The sequence below is a fragment of the Danio aesculapii genome, chromosome 18, assembly GCF_903798145.1.
Source record: "Danio aesculapii chromosome 18, fDanAes4.1, whole genome shotgun sequence".
In the NCBI taxonomy this organism is placed as follows: domain Eukaryota; kingdom Metazoa; phylum Chordata; class Actinopteri; order Cypriniformes; family Danionidae; genus Danio; species Danio aesculapii.
This window is the reverse complement of record NC_079452.1, coordinates 18,691,569-18,712,155: the sequence shown is the minus strand read 5'-3', so window position 1 is coordinate 18,712,155 and position 20,587 is coordinate 18,691,569. Positions and strand designations below refer to the sequence as shown.

The following is a 20,587-nucleotide window of genomic DNA, read 5'->3' as shown; positions in this document are numbered from 1 at the left end:
TTTAGAATGAACATTCTAATAGAACAACAGCATATTATAAGTCTGTAAAATAAACTATTAAAGTGCTGATGATAAGTGTTGTATCGTCGTCTTTCAGGTTGTATCTCAGCTTTATGCCCTTTTTAAATAAATAAATAACAAAGCAGCTGCTTGCTATTGTGACAGCAATAAGATTCAATGAATGGCCGATCACTTTCACTCTAAAATGGCGACATTGAGTGTCGCCTCTTGGTAATTCTAAGCTCTTTGATACTAGTAAATATTTCTATACTATTATAATATAAACAAATTTTCCAAATTATCCATAATATTCATCCTAAATATTATTCGAAAATAGAATTAGTGTCCCAAACTTGGTTGAGTCCCACCCAATACAATATTATGTCATGCCCAGAACATCATTGGGCTGCTCACGCTGTTGTGAGCACCTACAACAACACCAGGCCCCACTTTAAAAAGAAAATTAACCTCCACCCACAGCAATATTGAGCGACAGCCTGAGCATTATTGAGCCACAGCTACCATTGTGGGCTCTTTCCACAACTCCAGACTCCACCTACAATAATACTCAACTATCCCCACATTTGTGAGCTCCTCCTACAATTCAAAACTCCACCCCCAATAATACTGATCTCCACCCACAGCAATATTTGGTCACACCCACAACAATATTGAGACATCCACAATCGCATTAAGCTCCACTCACATCGAAGCACGTCCACAATAATATTAAGCTCCTCCCATAATTCCGAGCTCCACCCACAACATTAAATAAATCACAATTTTGAGCCACAGCTTACGCAATATCCACCTAAAATATTACTAAACCATCCCCACATTTGTGAGCGCCTGCCACAAACTCCACCCACAATAACATTAAGCTCCACCCACAGCAATATCAAGTCACACCCACAATAATACTGAGTCTCATCCACAACTGCATTAAGCTCCACTCACATTAAAGCATACCAACAATATTAAGCTCCACCCATAATTCTGAATTCCACCCACAAAATGAAAAAAATCTGAATGTTAAGCCACAGCCTTAGCAATATCCACCTAAAATAAAACTAAATCATCTCCACATTTGTAAGCTCCTCCCACAAACTCCACCCACAGTAACATTAAACTCCAACCACAGCAATATCAAGTCACACCCACAACAATATTGAGACATCCACAGTTGCATTAACCTCTACTCACATCGAAGCACATCCACAACAATATTAAGGTCCACCCATAATTCCACCCACAACATGAAATAAATCAAAATTTTAAGCCACAACCTTAGCATCATTCACCTAAAATAATACTGAATCATCTCCACATTTGTTAGCTCCACCCACAGTGCTCCACCCACTACAATATCAAGTCACACCCACAACAGTATTGAGTCAATACCACAATGGTATTAAGTTCCACTCACTTCAAAGCACACCCACAACAATTTTAGGCCACACCCATAATTCTGAACCCCGCCTACATTGAACTCCAGCCACATCAACATTCATACAACAATTCTAAGCTTATTTCACAACTCCAAACCCCTCCCACACCAGTATTGAATCCCGCCCACAACTTTCTTCACCTTCATTCCACATTTTACATCAGTTTACTTAGTTTATTACTCTGCAGGCTATGTCATCACTAATAATAAATAATTCTAAGCAGAACAAATTTGTACCAGTAATTATAACCAATTAAACATCGCACTTTTTTTAATCAGAGCTGGAGTTAGCCAAGATGGAGGACGCCGTGATGGAAAGCCACAGACTGTCTCCTAAATCTAAAGCATTGAAGAACTCCACCCTGAGGCGGAGAAAAAGACCCCTCGCTCACCTCCGCACAGGCCAACTAGATGAGACCCTCAGTCCTCTTACCACGCCAACAGACGAGGAGGTCATCCACCGCATCAAACACGTGGCAGGTGAGCGCATGCACAGAGTAGAATAGGTTTAAATTGACCATGTTTATTTTGCTAGCATACATTGTTATTCATTAGGTGATGTTAAAAAAATGTTTTGGTAATCTTCAATCAAAGTCTGACCACTTGTTTTCGCATTTGGAGAGGCGGTCCTTCTCCGTTGACGTCAATTTGACGCTTAAGCCACAATATCCTTAAAGAGCACATAGGGTCAAAACTAAGCATATTGATTTTGTTAGCTCACATTGCTAGTTTTGTGATGAATAATTCATCTGTGCATGTTTGTAAAATTGCAATTGTTTGCCCTTGTAATCTAAAATGTAAAAAATGCACTTCCTGTTTGTTTTCAGTTAAATTCTAAGACCCTGTTTACACTGAAGACAGGTCACAGGAGGTGGAACAGGAAATAAGATACATTCCCTACTGAAAAATCCAGCTTAAACCAGCCTAGGCTGGTTGGCTGGTTTTAGCTGGTTGACCAGCCTGGTATTACAGGGGTTTTGGCCATTTCCAGGCTGGTTTCCAGCCATTTCCAGCCTGGTCTTAGCTGGTCAGGCTGGAAAATGACCAGCTAAAACCAGCTTGACCACCTAGCCAGACTGGGAGCCCAGCCAAAACCAGCTATGTCCATCTTAAACCAGGCTGGTCAAGCTGGTTTTAGCTGGATTTAGCTGGTCATTTTCCAGCTAAGACCAGGCTGGAAAAGGCTGGAAACCAGCCTGGAAATTGCCAAAACCCCTCTAAAACCAGGCTGGTCAACCAGCTAAAACCAGCCAACCAGCCTAGGCTGGTTTAAGCTGGATTTTTCAGCAGGGTCCAGGAGAGAGAGGCAAAAAAAAGTCCCTCTCACCTTGCTCTTAAGTTAGAGCAATGTGAGATCAGGGAGAAAGAAAAAGCCCTAGCAATCTAGCACAAAAACACACCGACAAGACATAACATTGCCACAGGGGATAGGAACAGGGGGTGTGGATATAGTCCGGTAAGGGCGGGCAGCCATCAGGTCCTGCAGCCATGGAGGCGCTGGTCACAGACCCGCCTACCCCCTCCAGTGGGTGAAAGCATACGAAGGCGTTGGATTGAGGCCAGGAAGTGTCGTGCTGTGTATCTGTGTAAAATTCTAAGACCCTGTTTACACTGATGCATTTTAGTTGTAAAACGGCGTTTTAGAACAAAAACGATCTACTTCCACACTGGCGTTTCATCTAGCGTTTCTGAAAAGATCTCCGTCCACACTATACCACTGAAAATGCACATCTTGTGACCACAAACACACTATGGCATGCGCTGCAGCGAATGCGGACGTCTGAGCTCCAGGCAGTCAGCGGGTGCTTTGAGCACACAACCCCAGGTGAGAGCAGCGCACGTCGGACAGTTCATCAAGTATCTACCGCTTGATCTCATCTCAGTATAGTTGTTAAACGTGATATTTAATTCATCCGCTCTCTAACAACATATTCTACTTAAGTTAAAATATTAATTAATGTAACCACGTACACTGATTCTGCACATTTGGCTGATTGCTTACATTTATTTCCTATAATGTATAAACTTATCGTACGTTATACTATTATAGGGGTCATTATTGATTATTAAAACTGATCTTCAGCAAAAGAGAAGGTATGTTTCATATTTTTCATTGAAAATGAAAGGAGGCAGTTGTGTTATAGGCTCGGTTTTGTTATAAAAATGCATACAGTGAAGATGACGCTCATATAAATATGCAGCTACACGACACCTCGATATTTTGGTGTCTGTTAATGTGTTATTATCAAAATGAAAATAGGCAGGTCCTTATATCATGTTTTCATTTTATTGTTAAGAAAGTGAAACAATGTAGCCTGAGTGATGTGAATGACGTTATAAAGTACACTGTTTCCCTTTGAAGATTTACCTGACGTGTCCTCGGGAGTTTGTTTTCCGTATCAAACTTGAGAAGTCTGACCTTGCAAGTAAGGGATACAAGACTAAACTTTGTGCACTTAATATTGAGAAAAAGCCCCAAGAAAAAGGGGGCAGCCCTGTCTCCATTTTCAGATGTCTTCATTTTCCTCCATCCACACTGACATGCAACAGCAGTGTTTTAAAACCAATACAGCCTCTTCAGCGTTTCCAAAATGCTCCGTTTTCAGGGCTCAAAAACTCCGGGGTAGTGCGAACGAAAGATGTAACCATAGCAAAACTTATGCTTTTTAAAACTAAAACGTATTAGTGTAAACAAGGCTTCAAATGACGTATGTCTGGGGTATTGGGTGTGGCTAACATACTTAACCACACCCTCCAACTGTCAGTTTTGACAATAAACAGAAATGGAGAGGAGGAAGAGTCTGTTATGTTGTAATAACTCTCCCCAAACCCTTTTATTGATCATTTTGAATGACTTTACTACATCCAATCAGCTTGCAGTAGAAAAAAGCCACGCCTACTTTTTTCTCAATTAATATTTAGTTTCTCTAGTAACTGCATCACAATATGAAAAATATAAACAGTCGCAGCATCCGTGCACTATTCCAACCTTAGTTTGCTATGAGGGAATGAACAAAGCCCCGCCCCCTACTCAATAATCCGTTTCAGCCGGAAGTACATCAACATACTAAAATAAAAGCCTCAGCAACTTCCGGTTCTGACAGACTTTGAATTCATTGAAACATTTTCATCCACAGGTTCCACTCAGACGAGACACATTCCTGAGCACACAACAGGGAGCGGGATTTTCTGCAACCTCTCTAAACCATTACTCATCATCAGCTTTGTGTAAGCAGCACCTCATATTGTCTATACTTACTATACTTGTCTATCTTAAAGGCACAGTATGTAATTTTGACCACTAGAGGGCACAGTTTGATGATGTCGCGAGTGTAGTGTGGAATCATGGGAGTTGTGATCTTAATTACATCCTATGGGACTTATGAATGTATGTTGATGGATGAGCTAATGTATTCAACACTGATTAGCATGGTATTATGAGGCACAGTAAGGCCTTGATCACACCGAATGCGTTTTTTACGTTGAGAGCAGGGGTAAGGCCAGAATTTTTTATAGTCGGAGTACCTTGGTGAAGTACGAAGGACCTCAGAGCCTACTGTTAAACTAAGGATAAAATATTGACTTCATTAGATCTATCAATTCTGATAATAATTTAATTGATTTCAAGCGATGTGAGCTGATGTGTTTAAGTAAATAAATATTAGCTAGCTTGAGCAATTGCTTATTTAAATTAGATTGTATGATCTCAAAATATGAAGTAAAAACATGACATGAAATTTTGCTACATAAAGCACACTTGCTGAAAACAGTTGACAGAACAAAATGGCTATTTGATTCTTTGCCAGTAGATGGCGCTTATTGAGTTTTGGATGGAGCTGATTTACATGGCAGATGCAACTACGTAATTACACATTAACGTTATGAAATCAGATGAAGCACAAGTATTTTGAATTACACCTGTTTGTATACATGAAGTTTAGAAAGGGATGTAACGATTCACCTGACTCATGATTCGATACGATTCACGATACAAATATCACGATTCACGATTTAGTCACGATTTTTTTACGAAATTATTTGAAACTAATTTAAGGTGAAGAGCCCTTTCATTTGTTTCTGAAATGCGGCACATTTTTTGCAAAATAATATATTTTCCGCCATAACTAATTTGCTATTTTAAAAGCAAATAAATTCCAAAAAGAAAAGAATAATACAAACTTAAGGAGACTCGTTAATATAAACAAACTAAAACTGTGACTGTGCAGGCATTTGACATTTTTTAAAAGAAATATCAGCATATCTGTGTTTTCTGGCATAAGCTGAGGTCTTTGCACATTTACAATGTCCCCTGCTGACAGAAACTCTTTCACTGGGGACTGAGATGGCTGGTGTGGAAAGGTAAGCCTCTGCTAAACCAGAGAGCAGTGTGTACAGAGGTGGTCAATAGACCCTCTGCTCCAGGGGACGGAACACTGGCATAAATAAACTGATTATAAAATGACTAATTAAATAGGAAGATAGAGAAAGGAGTTGAACATGATTATGAAGGTAAATAATATTACTTTTATAATTAATAAGTATAAGAATCAGTGTGATACACTTAAGAAGAGATAATCTTGAAAATTTTTAAATATTCAATAATAATCATTAAATTATTAAAATATGCATAAACTAATTTAAAAAGGAGAGGGTAAAAATAATCTAATAATTGCTTCTGTAACAGAACAACTGTCTCTTTCAGTCTGAAAAACATCAGGCTCGTTTAGGTGCGCCTCGCCTTGACTGCATTGTAGACGAGAGCAGGCGTCTGCAGTTAGAGGAGGGCTCAAAAAATACATCAGAAGTCGGACACTTCCAGAATCTTGCTGTTTTGCCGCCTGGAAACACACCAGTGGTGGAAATCGCGTTCGTGTGTTTTATCGCAGATGAATGACCTCATGAAAAAATACTATATGGATTTATAGTAAATATTAAAGCTTTTTGAACATGTTTTTTCAGTATTGGGTTATGTTTATAGTTGTTGTGATACCAGAGCAATAATAGAATTTAAACAGGCTATTTTTATAATATGGTTCAAAAACACTAAAGTATTCCTATAACTTACCATAGTATAGTTTTTAATGTGGGAGTGGATGTGTAAATACATTTGGTGTTTCCCTGTTTAAACAAAAACCTGGATTCAGCTGTGTGACATGTTTAGCATAGCCACACAGGACACTGTCCATCTCACCAGTGAAAATTACTTTATTCTTTGTATTTGAACATTCTTCAAAACTTTTGCGATTCTGTTCTAGGCGTTTTTGGAAAGTTTTGGATAGAAAACTTACACATTGTGCCTTTAACTTACACTGATAATATTTTGTTTATTTTAATAATTTGACGTAGTGATTTTTTTTTTGTTTGTTTGTTTTTGTCTTTCTGTTGGTTTTGCCTCTTGTGGTTGGCCTTAGGATCTGTATAAGGTACATTAATTTACTGTCAAAAATATAAATACGTTCTGTTTATAAATTCCCATCTCTATCTTCCCATTCTCATGGTGTCCCTCTATCAGTCTAATGCTGCTCACCATTCAGATTTTCTTCATTCTCCAATCAAAAGCAGTATGCTTGAATGCAATTAATAATCACCATTTTGTTTTTGTATACAGTCTACAGGGACCAGGGGTGCCCAAACTCGGTCCTGCAAAGTTTAGTTCAAACCCAATCAGACACACCTGTGCTAGCTAATTAAGCTCTTAAGCTGCGGTCACACTGGACTTTTCTCCCCATAGACTTCCATTCATATGCACGCGAATGCGTCAGACCGGAAATACAAGGTTATGCGTCAAGTTTCACAGGTGCAAAGTTCAAGCTTGGTGAACTCTGACCTGTGAAATCGCATCACTTGACTGCATGAGACCAATCGAGGATCAAAGCATGACTTCTCTGGACAGAATTTTAAAACATGGACCAATCGCTCGCTTTTTTTAATGTCTATTCATCTTGTTTAATCCCGCCCCTTTTCACAGCGCCGCACGACAGAAGTTTGCATTATCAAACTCATATGCTGCGTCCCAATTTGCATACTATCTGTCCTAAATAGTATTTGAAAGTAGAGTTAGTATGTCCCAAATCGTAGCATGTTTAAATGAGTATGCCAAAGGTTCCCGTATGGTTTACTATTTCCGGTAAAAACTCGAAGTGTAGAAGCGTCCATACTCTAACCGCTGATATTGCCCACAATACATTGCGCATAGGAAGTGAATTTGATTTTGAACTACAAACGCAGGTGAAAAGTGTAAACAAACTACAAACATGATGGATCCACAAGACTAACCGTCAAGTAGAGAGGCTCCGGTAAAGATGTTTGTAAGACTGTTAATTAATATCTAGCCCACTGGAACATGTTTTAATCGCGTTTTCTGTGTTATATTTCATCTGTAACAACAATACTGAACTTATATAAAGACGTGTTTGGACATTAACGTCTGAATGCAGAATTATCCAAACACCTGAGGAGATTTTTCTGCATAAAAGACTCGTGAATGGGAGATTAACCTGCTGCTGCTGCTTCTCCAATAAGGTAGGGAATTAAATATGAAAGAAATGTGGACGATTTGTCGAGATGATTGACAGGGCTCGTAACTAAGCAACACAACGATCTGTTAATGAGGAAGTAGTATGTCCCAAAAACTTGCATACTCTTCTGTTACACACTCAAAAGTGTGTACTTTTCCTTCACAAAAAAGTACATACTTTTAGGGTGTAGTGTAAGTATGCGAATTGGGAAGCATCATTAGTGTGACCGCAGCTTGACTAGGCTTTCTGGAAACATCCATGCAGGTGTGTTGAGGCATGTTGGAGCTAAAATCTGCAGGACACCAGCCCTCCAGGACCGAGTTTATTCACCCCTGGTCTAGACATTAGTAGGTATACCTCAGGATTGACTTTGAATGGAAAGCAGCAAATGTACGTCTGTATGTAACATTTTCTAGACCTCCTCATCTAAAGTACAGTCACTCCCTCTCTATTCATCCAGCATTTGTGTTCTGTTTTCCTTTTCTGAATGTGTCCGTGTGCTCTATGATCATATGTATGTTTATTGTCTCCTGGCAGTCTGGTGCTTCTGGTGTTTCTGAATGTGATGCTGTTTTATAAACTCTGGATGCTGGAGTATTCTGCACAGAGCCTCACCAGCTGGCAGGGCTTACGCTTACATGAGAGGTACACAACACATACTCCAACACATACTAAAACTTCCTGACTCTCAGCATTAACATCATGATTATTGTCAGTCCTGAAAACACTGCATATATACTGTACACTCACTGGCCACTTTATTAGGTACACCAGTCCAACTGCTTGTTAACGCAAATTTCTAATCAACCAATCACATAGCAACTCAATGCATTTAGGCATGTGGACATGGTCAAGACAATCTGCTGCAGTTCAAACATAACACGTCAAACCTTGAAGCGGACGGGCTATAACAGCAGAAGACCACACCGGGGCCACTCCTGTCAGCTAAGAACAGGAAACTGAGGCTACAATTTACACATGCTCACCAAAATTAAGCAATAGAAGAGTGGAAAAACGTTGCCTGGTCTGTTGAGTCTCCATTTCTGCTGCCACATTCGGATGGTAGGGTCAGAATTTGGTGTCAACAACATAAAAACATGGATCCATTCTGCATTGTATTATCGCTTTAGGCTGGTGTAATGGTGTGGGGGATATTTTCTTGGCACACCTTGGGCCCATTAGTACTAACTGAGCATCGTGTCAATGCCACAGCCTACCTGAGTATTGTTGCTGACCATGTCCATCCCTTTATGACCACAGTGTACCCATCTTCCGATGGCCACCTCCAGCAGGATAACGCTCCATGTCATAAAGCGCCAATCATCTCAGACTGGTTTCTTGAACATGACAATGAGTTCACTGTACTGGAATGGCCTCCACAGTCACCAGAGCTCAATCCAATAGAGCACCTTTGGCATGTGGTGGAACAGGAGATTCACATCATGGATGTGCAGCCGACAAATTTGAAGCAACTGTGTGATGCTATCATGTCAATATGAACCAAAATCTCTGAGGAGTATTTTTAGTATCTTGTTGAATCTATGCCATGAAGAGTTAAGGCAGTTCTGATGGGTCCAACCCAGTACTAGTAAAACGTACCTAATAAAGTGGCCAGTGAGTGTAAATGTTGCATGTAAAAAATTGTACTCTGCTCACTTTTATCAGCTCCTCCCATAATATCAAGCCCCACCCATAATAATAAGGTCCAATCGCTGTAAATGTCTCCCACAACTTGAAGCCCAACTTAAAGCAATACTGTGGGACTTTGTGCTACTGTAGTCAGAGCTCAGAATAACTGAGGGTTGAATTGGGGAGGAGTTTAAACTTTGGCTCAATACTGTTGCCGGTGTGACATTTTTGGGAAGTGGCAAACCAGTGTACAAGTGTCTCAATATTGTTGTGGGATTATTTTTGCGATGGGGTTTGATGTTTTGGGGGGAGCTCATAACAGTGGGAGTTGTTCATTGTCTTTATGTCTTTGACTTAATGTTGTTGGTTAAAACTCAATATCACTTGATGCAGGTGACTCAGTATGTTTGAAAGTGTGACTTTATATCACAATGGGTGGAGTCTGTTTGTTATTGTGACTGGAGCCCTAATAATATTAGGCTCCACCCACAACCATGTTGAGTCACACACACACACACTTGTGAGATATTACAGAATAGTTTATGTGACCCCTACTGAAAAAAACAGCTTAAACCAGCATGTTATGTTTAGAGCATACTAAAGATAACGTTCATACTCTGCAAGTTATCTCAGTTGGAACCAAAAGCTGAGGTTATCCATTTACATCCTTAAATTCATCTGGGATTGTCCCTGCTGTAAAATCCAGCTTAAACCAGCCTAGGCGGGTTGGCTGGTTTTAGCTGGTCGACCAGCCTAGTTTTAGAGGGGTTTTGGCCATTTCCAGGCTGGTTTCCAGCCATTTCCAGCCTGGTCTTAGCTGGTCAGGCTGGAAAATGACCAGCTAAAACCAACTTGACCAACTTAGCCAGGCGGGAAGCCCAACCAAAACTAGCTATGTCCAGCTTAAACCAGGCTGGTCAAGCTGGTTTTAGCTGGATTTAGCTGGTCAATTTTCAGCCTGACCAGCTAAGACCAGGCTGGAAATGGCTGGAAACCAGCCTGGAAATGGCCAAAACGGCTCTAAAACCAGGCTGGTTGACAAGCTAAAACCAGCCAACCCGCCTAGGCTGGTTTAAGCTGGATTTTACAGCAGGGACAATCCCAGATGAATTTAAAGATGTAAATGGATAACCTCAGCTTTTGGTTCCAACTGAGATAACTTGCAGGGTATGAACGTTATCTTTAGTATGCTCTAAACATAACGTGCTCCGGAGCAAGAAATGTTTCAGGTTTACTTCACTTCTGAGTTTGTCTGTTTCTTAATATATTTTTAATTATTTTTTATAATTATAATTAAATGCTTATGTTTACTGGGAGTTTTTTGTCAGTATTTAAATAGTTTCTATTGAATGATTTGCATACGTAGTTTTATTATATGTATATTTTACAATATATTATCTAACCTTTTAACAAATGTGGAAGCAAAACCAACCAACCAATATATATATAGACTCCTGTTGTTGGGTGGCATGGTGGCTCAGTGGTTAGCACTGTCGCCTCACAGCAAAAAGGTCGCTGGCTCAAGTCCCAACTGGGCCAGTTGACATTTCTGTGTGGGTTTTCTCCGGTGCTCCGGTTTCCCCCACAGTCCAAACACATGTGATATAGGTGAATTGGATTAACTAAATAGGCCGTAGTGTATGAGAGTGTGTGCGAATGTGAGAGTGTATATGTGTTTCCCAGTACTGGGTTGAGGCTGGAAGGGCATCCACTGTGTAAAACATATGCTGGAATAGTTGGCGGTACATTCCTCTGTGGCGACCCCTGATAAATAAGGGCCTAAGCCGAAGGAAAATGAATGAATGACCCCTGTTGCTTGTGAGCTTGTTTCGTAAAATTAAGACCCCCTCCCAAATACCATGATATTGAGCCAATTACTTGAATCTGTTACAACACTTTCCTAAACTCACTTCCTATATTTCTTCCCATCTGTCTTTATCCTGCATTTTAGCAGTAAACTGCCGCAGACACAGATGGAATGGGCACAACTCTTGGAGTCCCAGCAGCGGTACCACGACGCTGAGCTGCAGAAATGGAGAGAGATCATCAAATCCTCAGTTTTGTTATTGGATCAGGTACAGTATATTAGACGTCTGCATACGCGCTGAACTGATGCGCTTGAACATGATTATAAAAAGTACTGTCAAAAATGCTGAATTCACCACAATTGATTTGCATTGGGGCAACATGAAAGATTTAAGTTAACTTATTAGTTTTTACAAATTTAAGTGGATTAAACATAAAACAATTAAGTTGACTAAGCCCACAAAACTCAAAAGTTGTGTTGTTTCAGCTAGTGTTGTCACGATACTGAAATTCGAAACCCAAAGTATCAGCAAAGGTCAGCTGGTCTGTTTATAAGCTGACATATGAGTGATCCGCTAATGAGTCGACTGGTCTTCGTGGCTTTAAAACGCTCCAGTGTCCCTGTATCTGTGGTTACACCAAAGTCCCTTTAAGGCAAGTCATTTCACTCTGCGGCTGTCTTTGAAACGCCTCTCGGGCAGTATGCTTGAGCGTTCTGTCTGAATGGGGAATAGAGTTGGGTTAATAGATGATGCCATCGTCCATCTCTGATAGACATCATGATGCTGAGCCGACATCGCGATCCTCCACCCCCCCGTCCCTGTCGCAGCAGCAACCCGCTTGTGAAAAATACACACTTAGGCCCCGTTTACACTATACGTCTTAGTTTTAAAATGTCATTTAAGAGCGAAAACGATTCATATCCACACTGGCGTTTTATCTAGAAATATCTGAAAATTTCTGAAAAGCCTTCCTTCCACACTATACTGCTGAAAACGCACATCACGTGACCAAGCGCACACACACACACACACTGTCATGCGCTGCAGCAGTCTTGAGCACAAAACCTCAGAGAGCAGTGCACGTCGGACAGTTTATCAAGGATGTCGCATCTCGCTATAGTTGTTAAAGGTGATATGTAATTACTTATGTCTCTATCTAACGACTCTTCAGTCTTTTGAATCTATGAGGTAACGTGTCATAGCGTCAGTACACTGCTTTAATCTTTCACTTTCCCGCTTGTACTTAGTATTTTTAGTGAAAACCTCAGATACTGTTGGTTGGTTCCTGTTGGTTGTGCACCTTTTTTACCAACCAAGTTTGTCGATGCCATTATAACGACACAGATCACTCTGCCTATTCATGCTAGAGTCCTGCGGAAAAAGTGATTGACAGGTGGTAATTTGTGTGTAACTTATCTTTATTTATTTATGATTTGGTTATTGGTCAAACTAAGACCATGCGGGTCAGGTAGTTGAAACGATAGGCTTCAAATAATTAATTCGTTATCAATTAATTTATTATTAATAAATTATTAATTTACCGCCGCCTACGACGACGATGCCATCGTCCATTGTGATGTTTCACATGAGGCATCGTACAATGCCAAACTGGTCGACATCGCCTAACCCTAATGGGGAAACATCAGAATCTCCAAAACTGTTAGCCAAGCTTACGATTACATTATGTATTTGGAATCACCAATAAAATTAAACAACCGTCTCATAATTTTAGCTTCTAAACGTCCGAATCAAACTAAATTGAGGTATTTTCAGGTGGCCCAAGCTAATGCGGGTGCACACTCAGAAGGAACATGATCACAACACCAACCTCATTAATAGCCGTTCTACATATTATCATTCTCTGATCAAGGCTCCGTCTGATCGCGCTGCTCTTCTGAAGTAATCTTGGTCTTGATGGTGAATCTCCAGCAGAAATGACAGCGACTCTTTGCTTACAAGTTTGTGGGTGATTGAGTAGTTTCTGCTGTCATGCGATGTGCGTTTGACAGGACGGACTGTACCTCACGTTCGTTTCATACAGATTACAAAACCAAAAAACTTTTGTTTTCAAGTGCACTTGGTTTATTTAAAACAGTGATCACCAAACTTGTTCCTGGAGGGCCGGTGTCCTGCAGATTTTGGCTCCAACCCTAATCAAACACACCTGAACAAGCTAATCAAGGTCTTCCTAGGTATACTAGAAACATCCAGGCAGGTGTGTTGAGGCAAGTTGGTGCTAAATCCTGCAGGGACACCGGCCCTCCAGGACCGAGATTGGTGACCCCTGATTTAAAAGCACAGATTTCAAGCTTTATGTGGATATATTTCTTATGGCTACGAATGAAATATTCGCTGAGATTCCAGTGTATTTGTTGACCACCAAACTGTCGTAAAAGCACATGTCTGGTCTGAGCTTCTTCCCCGGAGAAACGTCAGTCTATAGTGATCGATGATTGGCTCATGATCTAGTAGGCGGGGCTTCATTCGCCATATTGACAGTTACACTTTTCCCTATTCAAAACTATACGAGTGACATGTCTTGTGTATTCTATAGTCTTTGGTTACACTCAGTAGACAGCGGTGAGTTCGGTGACCTGATGACCTTCACGGCCAATCACAGTCATTGTTGAGCATGTGAACACAATGGCAAATCAGCGCTGTTTAAGAACGCACTCAACAGCACTCAGATGTTAGCGGGAAATGTTTTTAAAATTGGTAAAATTAAAGATTGGTACTGAAATCCAGTATCATTTTAACTCATTTTATATATGTAGTTTGAACAAACAGCAAACAATATATCACTTTTTAAAAATTCTGGGTTCCACACCATTCCTTTATGTTGTCCCAACACAAATCAATTAAGTTAACGTAATCCTTTTTACAAATGTAAGTGGATTGAACATAAAAAACTTCTTTTAAGAATTTGGGTTGTTTCGACTCATTTAAAATATGTAGTTTGTACAAGCAAAAGTCATTTTTTTGAGTGTACACATTTGTGTCTTGACACAGATGAAGGACTCCTTACTGAGCCTACAGAAGGGTGTGGGTCTGCGAGATTACAACACCGACTCGGACCAGAAAAGGAGTCGATATTACTGACACTTACCCTCCAGGCCACCAGGGCGTGCTGTGCAATGTAGAGCCACGTATGTGAATGAAAGGCGAAAAAGGGCCCAAATATGCGTGTTTGACTATGCATACCAAACAAAAAGAGATATTGGATGGAGACGCATCAGAAACTGCCATCGGCCGATCCAAGTGGACAGTCAACACAGCCATGGGACGGCTTTCCTTCAGGTTGTTACTGTATGGGAATGAAACGGATCGTGCTGGGAAAACGAAGAGCATGCTTTCTATTTTTTGACCCCTGCTTTCTTTTGAAGTGTGTTTTATTGGTACAAGGAATGAGGGAAATGATTGTTTTAGCTTGCTTTGAGAGAGCTGCCCTGTCCCTTTTCCCATTTGTGAGAGGTTTTCCACAATCAAATCAATCATGCTGTAAATTCAAGGCTGGTTTCCTTGAAAATTCTGCGCTAGATGATTTTATTCAGTTCGGCAAGACCTTAAGTTTCTGTGAAGCGTTGACCACTATGCCAATGTGTGTTTTTTTTTTTGCATCTGAGACTGTGAAAGTCCGGTGGCTAAGAGAGCTGCAATTTAAGAAAGCACTTTACAAATTACAAAAAAAATGACAAGATCAGTTAGCATACTAGCGATGGCTTAACATTTGGACACAGTGTCAAGCATGATCCGAAACACCCAGGTCACGTGACTAAAGCGATTCAAAACACCCAGGTCATGTGACTAAAGCGATTCGAATATCCAGGTCACGTGACTAAAGCGATTCGAAACATTCAGGTCACGTGACTAAAGCGATTTGAAACATCCAGGTCACGTGACTAAAGCGATTCAAAACATTCAGGTCATGTGACTAAAGCGATTCGAAACATCCAGGTCACGTGACTAAAGCGATTCAAAACATTCAGCTCACGTGACTAAAGCGATTCGAAACATCCAGGTCACATGACTAAAGCGATTCGAAACATTCAGGTCACGTGACTAAAGCGATTCGAAACATCCAGGTCACGTGACTAAAGCGATTCGAAACATCCAGGTCACATGACTAAAGCGATTAGAAACATTCAGGTCACGTGACTAAAGCGATTCAAAACATTCAGGTCACGTGACTAAAGCGATTCGAAACATTCAGGTCACGTGACTAAAGCGATTCAAAACATTCAGGTCACGTGACTAAAGCAATTCGAAACATCCAGGTCACGTGACTAAAGCGATTCGAAACATCCAGGTCACATGACTAAAGCCATTCGAAACATCCAGGTCACATGACTAAAGCGATTAGAAACATTCAGGTCACGTGACTAAAGCGATTCAAAGCATTCAGGTCACGTGACTAAAGCGATTCGAAACATCCAGGTCACGTGACTAAAGCGATTCAAAACATTCAGGTCACGTGACTAAAGCAATTCGAAACATCCAGGTCACGTGACTAAAGCGATTCGAAACATCCAGGTCACGTGACTAAAGCCATTCGAAACATCCAGGTCACATGACTAAAGCGATTAGAAACATTCAGGTCACGTGACTAAAGCGATTCAAAGCATTCAGGTCACGTGACTAAAGCAATTCGAAACATCCAAGTCACGTGACTAAAGCGATTCGAAACATCCAGGTCACGTGACTAAAGCGTTTTGAAACATCCAGGTCACGTGACTAAAGCGATTCGAGACATCCAGGTCACATGACTAAATCGATTCGAAACATCCAGGTCACATGACTAAATCATTTCGAAACATCCAGGTCACGTGACTAAAGTGATTTGAAACACCCAGGTCATGTGACTGTCAAACCGACGATGATCTTTTCTTAATTTGCTGGTGTTTTTTGTAATTGCATGTGCTATCTTGAATTGCAGCACATTAAGTTCGGCCACCGTAGAAAAGGGACACCGCAGCTAGAAAGACGTATCAATGTTCGGTTTTTTTTGTGTTTTTTTTTTATTATTACTAAACTGTGATATCTCTCGATTTATTTGAAGATGTAGGAAAATATATGAAATTAATATATATATATATATATTTCAATATATATAGAGGTCATTGCAGATATTTATTGTTAATTTATACACACAGAACACTTATCAGAGCTCTAGACGGAGAGTTTATAATTACGTGTGGCGCGTTTGAGACGCGCTGGTGCGAGCGAGCGAGAGCGTGTTTCCTAGTTTGATCTGTGTCTACTTTGGTGAATGTAAAGTGTGTTAAATCATTCCACTTAGTCTTGTGTCTTCCTCCCGGCACATGAAGCCAAACTGCCTTTTTCTTGCCCAGCAGCTCAGACCACTGGGCGTCTGTTTACACATCCGCCTGGCTTCAGAAAGCCGGATGGTCGGAAAAAAAAAATAGCCATCTTGGCTCACATTGGCCCCACGCACACATTCACGATTTCCCTGCTGAAGCACCATTCCTGTTTTTTTATTTATTTTCTTTCATCTTTTTGGTCTGATGTGAGGTTTCGCCAATAGCCCATTTTTCATGTTTTAAAAACGTTGAATTTACGTTATGGGAGATTATTAACTTTTTTTTTCCTTATAGAGCATACATGCTCCAGCCTAAACCAAATGTAGTATTTATAGCATAGTAGAATTTATTTATATATAATATATACAATGCAAAAATTCCCTTTTTATGCAGACAGAATCAATGTAAAAATAAATAAATAAATAAATCTCATGATGTGAAGAGATGTGGCACTTTATGACCAGGCGTTGTAGGAAAGAATTTATATATATACACAGATGAAGTCAAAATTATTAGCCCTCCTGTGAATTTTTCAAATATTTCCCAAATGATGTTTAACAGAGCAAGGAATTTTTCACAGTATTTCCTGTAATATTTTTTCTTCTGAAGAAAGTCGGCTAGAATAAAAGCAGTTTTTTTTAAAACCATTTTACAGTCAATGTTATTAGCCCTCTTATACCCACTTGTCTACAGAACAAACCATTATTATACAATGACTTGCCTAATTACCCTAGTTTTAATGTCATTTTAAGCTGAATACTAGTGTCTTGAAAAATATCTGATCAAATATTATGTACTGTCATCAAGGCAAAGATAAAATAAATCAGTTATTAGAAATTAGTTACTAAAACTATTATGATTAGAAATGTGTTTGGGAAAAATCTCTCTGTTAAACAGAATTAGGAGAAAAATATACAGGAGGGCTAATAATTCTGACGTCAACTTTATATATATGAATATATGTTTGCTGGCATATTGCTGGTGGGGACATATGATCATATTTCAGCTACAAACCGTGTGGTATTGTAATAATGAATGTATGTAAGATCTGTTTTTGTTTTTTAATTTCCCAGAAGAGCATCTGCAGTAATGTGATCTGAAGTTTTTGGTGTGGATCTTTCGAATCCATCTTCAGTGTTGCTCTGCGCAGTGTTTGAGATTGTTGCAGTTGAACTACTGAGGTATTTACTGGTTTATTCACTGTTAAATCTTCTAGAAATACATCTTCATTTTTGGCATTAGAGTGCATCTGTATTGGTTGTTGAGTGTGTGTGTTCTGCAATATGGTTTGATTTCAACTTTTTTTTTCCACTATGTGTGATGAATTGGTTGCTCATGGTTTGGTGTTTTGAAACAGATTGAAAGAAAAGCTAATGAAATCACTGTCATGATCATGTTCACTGTACTGTATGTTTGTAAGTGTATATGAATGCCTTGTGTTTATTGAATTTCGTGAAAATTCATTTATTAGGGGTGGAGGTGGGGTTGGGGAACACCCATGCTAAAACTTTCAGCCTGATCGTTTGTTAATACACACTGACTTCTCGTGATGTATCTGACCAAAGATTGAAATTAGCAAAAAACAAAAACAAAGCATGTTGATATTGTTAGAGATTTGGCATTTGTGATTCAGGCAAAGGAAAGATTGTCCTCAATTCTATTTTAACATGTTACACCGGCCACTTTATTAGGTACGCCTGTCCAACTGCTGGTTAACACAAATTTGTAAGTCAATGCATTTAGGCATGTAGACATCGTCAAGAGGATCTGCTACTGATCAAATCGAGCATCAGAATGGGGAAGAAAGGTGATTTAAGTGACTTTGAATGTGACATGGTTGTTGGTGCCAGATGGGCTGATCTGAGTGTTTCAGAAACTGCTGATCTTCTGGGATTTTCACGCACAACCATCTCTAGGGTTTACAGAGAATGGTCCGAAAAAGAGAAAATATCCAGTGAGCGGCAGTTCTGTAGTTGCAAATGCCTTGTTGATGCCAGAGGTCAGAGGAGAATGGGCAGACTGGTTCCAGCTGATAGAAAGGCAACAGTAACTCAAATAACCACTCGTTACAACTGAGGTCTGCAGAAGAGCATCTCTGAACACACAACACGTCCAACCTTGAGGCGGATGGGCTACAGCAGCAGAAGACCACCCCGGGTTGGTGGCTACAATTCACACAGGCTCACCAAAATTGGACAATAGAAGATTGGAAAAACGTTGCCTGGTCTGATGAGTCTCCATTTCTGCTGCGACATTTGGATGGTCAGAATTTGCCATCAACAACATGAAAGCATGGATCCATTCAGCCTTGTAACAACAGTTCAGGCTGGTGGTGGTGGTGTAATGGTGTGGGGGATATTTTCTTGGCACACTTTGGGCCCCCTAATACCAACTGAGCATCATTTCAACGCCACAGCCTGCCTGAGTAGTGTTGCTGACCATGTCCATCTCTTTATGACCTCGGTGTACCCATCTTCTGATGGCTACTTCTTGCAGGATAACGCGCCATGTCATAAAGTGCGAATCTTCTCAGACTGGTTTCTTGAACATGACAATGAGTTCACTGCAATCAAATGGGCTCCACAGTCACCAGAGCTCAATCCAATAGAGCACCTGTGGGTTGTGGTGGAGCGAGATTCACATCATGGATGTGCAGCTGACAAATCTGCAGCAACTACATGATGCTATCATGTCAATATGGAGCAAAATCTCTGAGGAATATTTCCAGTACCTTGTCGAATCTATGCCACGCAGGATTAAGCAGTTCTGAATGCAAAAGGGGTTCCAACCCGGTACTAGTAAGGTGTACCTAATAAAGTGGCCGGTGAGCGTACCTAACTCAGTGCATCAAGTTCTGTGCTATGGGATTTTGACGTCATTTCTGTGCTGTGGTTTTCATGACAACCGTATCCAAGCAACAATCACAAATTGACCGTTTTATTTATTTTTTATATATTTTTGAAAGTGTTCAGATTGATTTCTGTCCACCTGCAAACCGTAACTTAACCGGTGTAGCAATGACTTACTGTATTTTTTCCTTCCGTTTTTATCTCTAGACCAGGTTGATTTGTACATGTTTCCATATGCACTGTATGTATGACATATGTGCGGCGTTCACTGATATAGGAAGCAGAACTGTGCTGTGCGCGGTTTCCCATTCTTCCGACAACTTTGTCTGATAGAGACTCTGATTCAGTGGCTGTCTGATCTATGTGAAGTAGACAGATTACAAATAATAATAAAACAACACTGGAAAACTGGCTTTATTTGTTTCCTTAATGTCTGTATTGTGTTTACTATCTAAAAGTCGCTTCATGTGGGATGTTAAAGGGAAAGTTCACCCAAAAATGAACTTTTTTTGACTGATAACTCACCCTCAAGTGGTTACAGTTGATTTTCTTTCTTCTGTTGAACATAAAAGAAGATATTTTGAAGAAAGCTGAAAACCGGTAACCATTGACTTCCATAGTAGGAAAGACAAATACTATGGAAGCCAATGGTTACCGGTTTCCAGCTTGCTTCAGAATATCTTCATCATAGGCAGAGGGTGAACAAACTCCAGGGTAAGGCTAAGATATGCGCTGCCCTTTAATGCATTTAAAAAGATTTGCGCCCGACCTATCAACAAATGTCTACTATATTCAACAAATGACCTCTGGTATTACAGTAATTGATTAAACAAGTGACATTTTGAGTATACAACCCTTTTGCAAAATAAATAAACAAATTGCAAAAAAATGTGTCAAGAATCCGAAATCATTCACTTTGTCACGAGGCCAATGGAAAACTGAACTTGTAATTCAGCAATAAATATAAGCATTTTTAAACTGTGATTCGGATAGATTTTTGTTTTTTAAAGAACTAGAA

The 20,587-nt window shown here is 40.0% G+C and overlaps 1 protein-coding gene and 1 long non-coding RNA gene across 6 annotated transcripts in view; both read left to right on the top strand.

Annotated features, from left to right (window-relative positions):
* gramd1bb (GRAM domain containing 1Bb) overlaps window positions 1–15,019 on the top strand; it is a 137,801-nt gene extending 122,782 nt beyond the window's left edge. For 3 of the 5 annotated variants that reach the window (XM_056477800.1, XM_056477798.1, XM_056477802.1), the window contains 5 exons: window positions 1,727–1,927; window positions 4,585–4,675; window positions 8,503–8,610; window positions 11,546–11,669; window positions 14,412–15,019. In XM_056477800.1, the coding sequence (XP_056333775.1) occupies window positions 1,727–1,927; window positions 4,585–4,675; window positions 8,503–8,610; window positions 11,546–11,669; window positions 14,412–14,501 (614 nt within the window). In that variant the 3' untranslated portion in view covers window positions 14,502–15,019. The remainder of the gene's footprint in view (window positions 1–1,726; window positions 1,928–4,584; window positions 4,676–8,502; window positions 8,611–11,545; window positions 11,670–14,411) is intronic. The other 2 variants (XM_056477801.1, XM_056477799.1) reach the window with 1 other exon arrangement.
* Window positions 15,020–15,037: 18 nt separating this feature from the next.
* On the top strand, window positions 15,038–19,977 carry LOC130245195 (uncharacterized). Its single transcript, XR_008839303.1, has 2 exons — window positions 15,038–15,708; window positions 15,805–19,977. It is a non-coding gene; the product is annotated as an uncharacterized LOC130245195 (long non-coding RNA).
* Window positions 19,978–20,587: the final 610 nt, after the last annotated feature.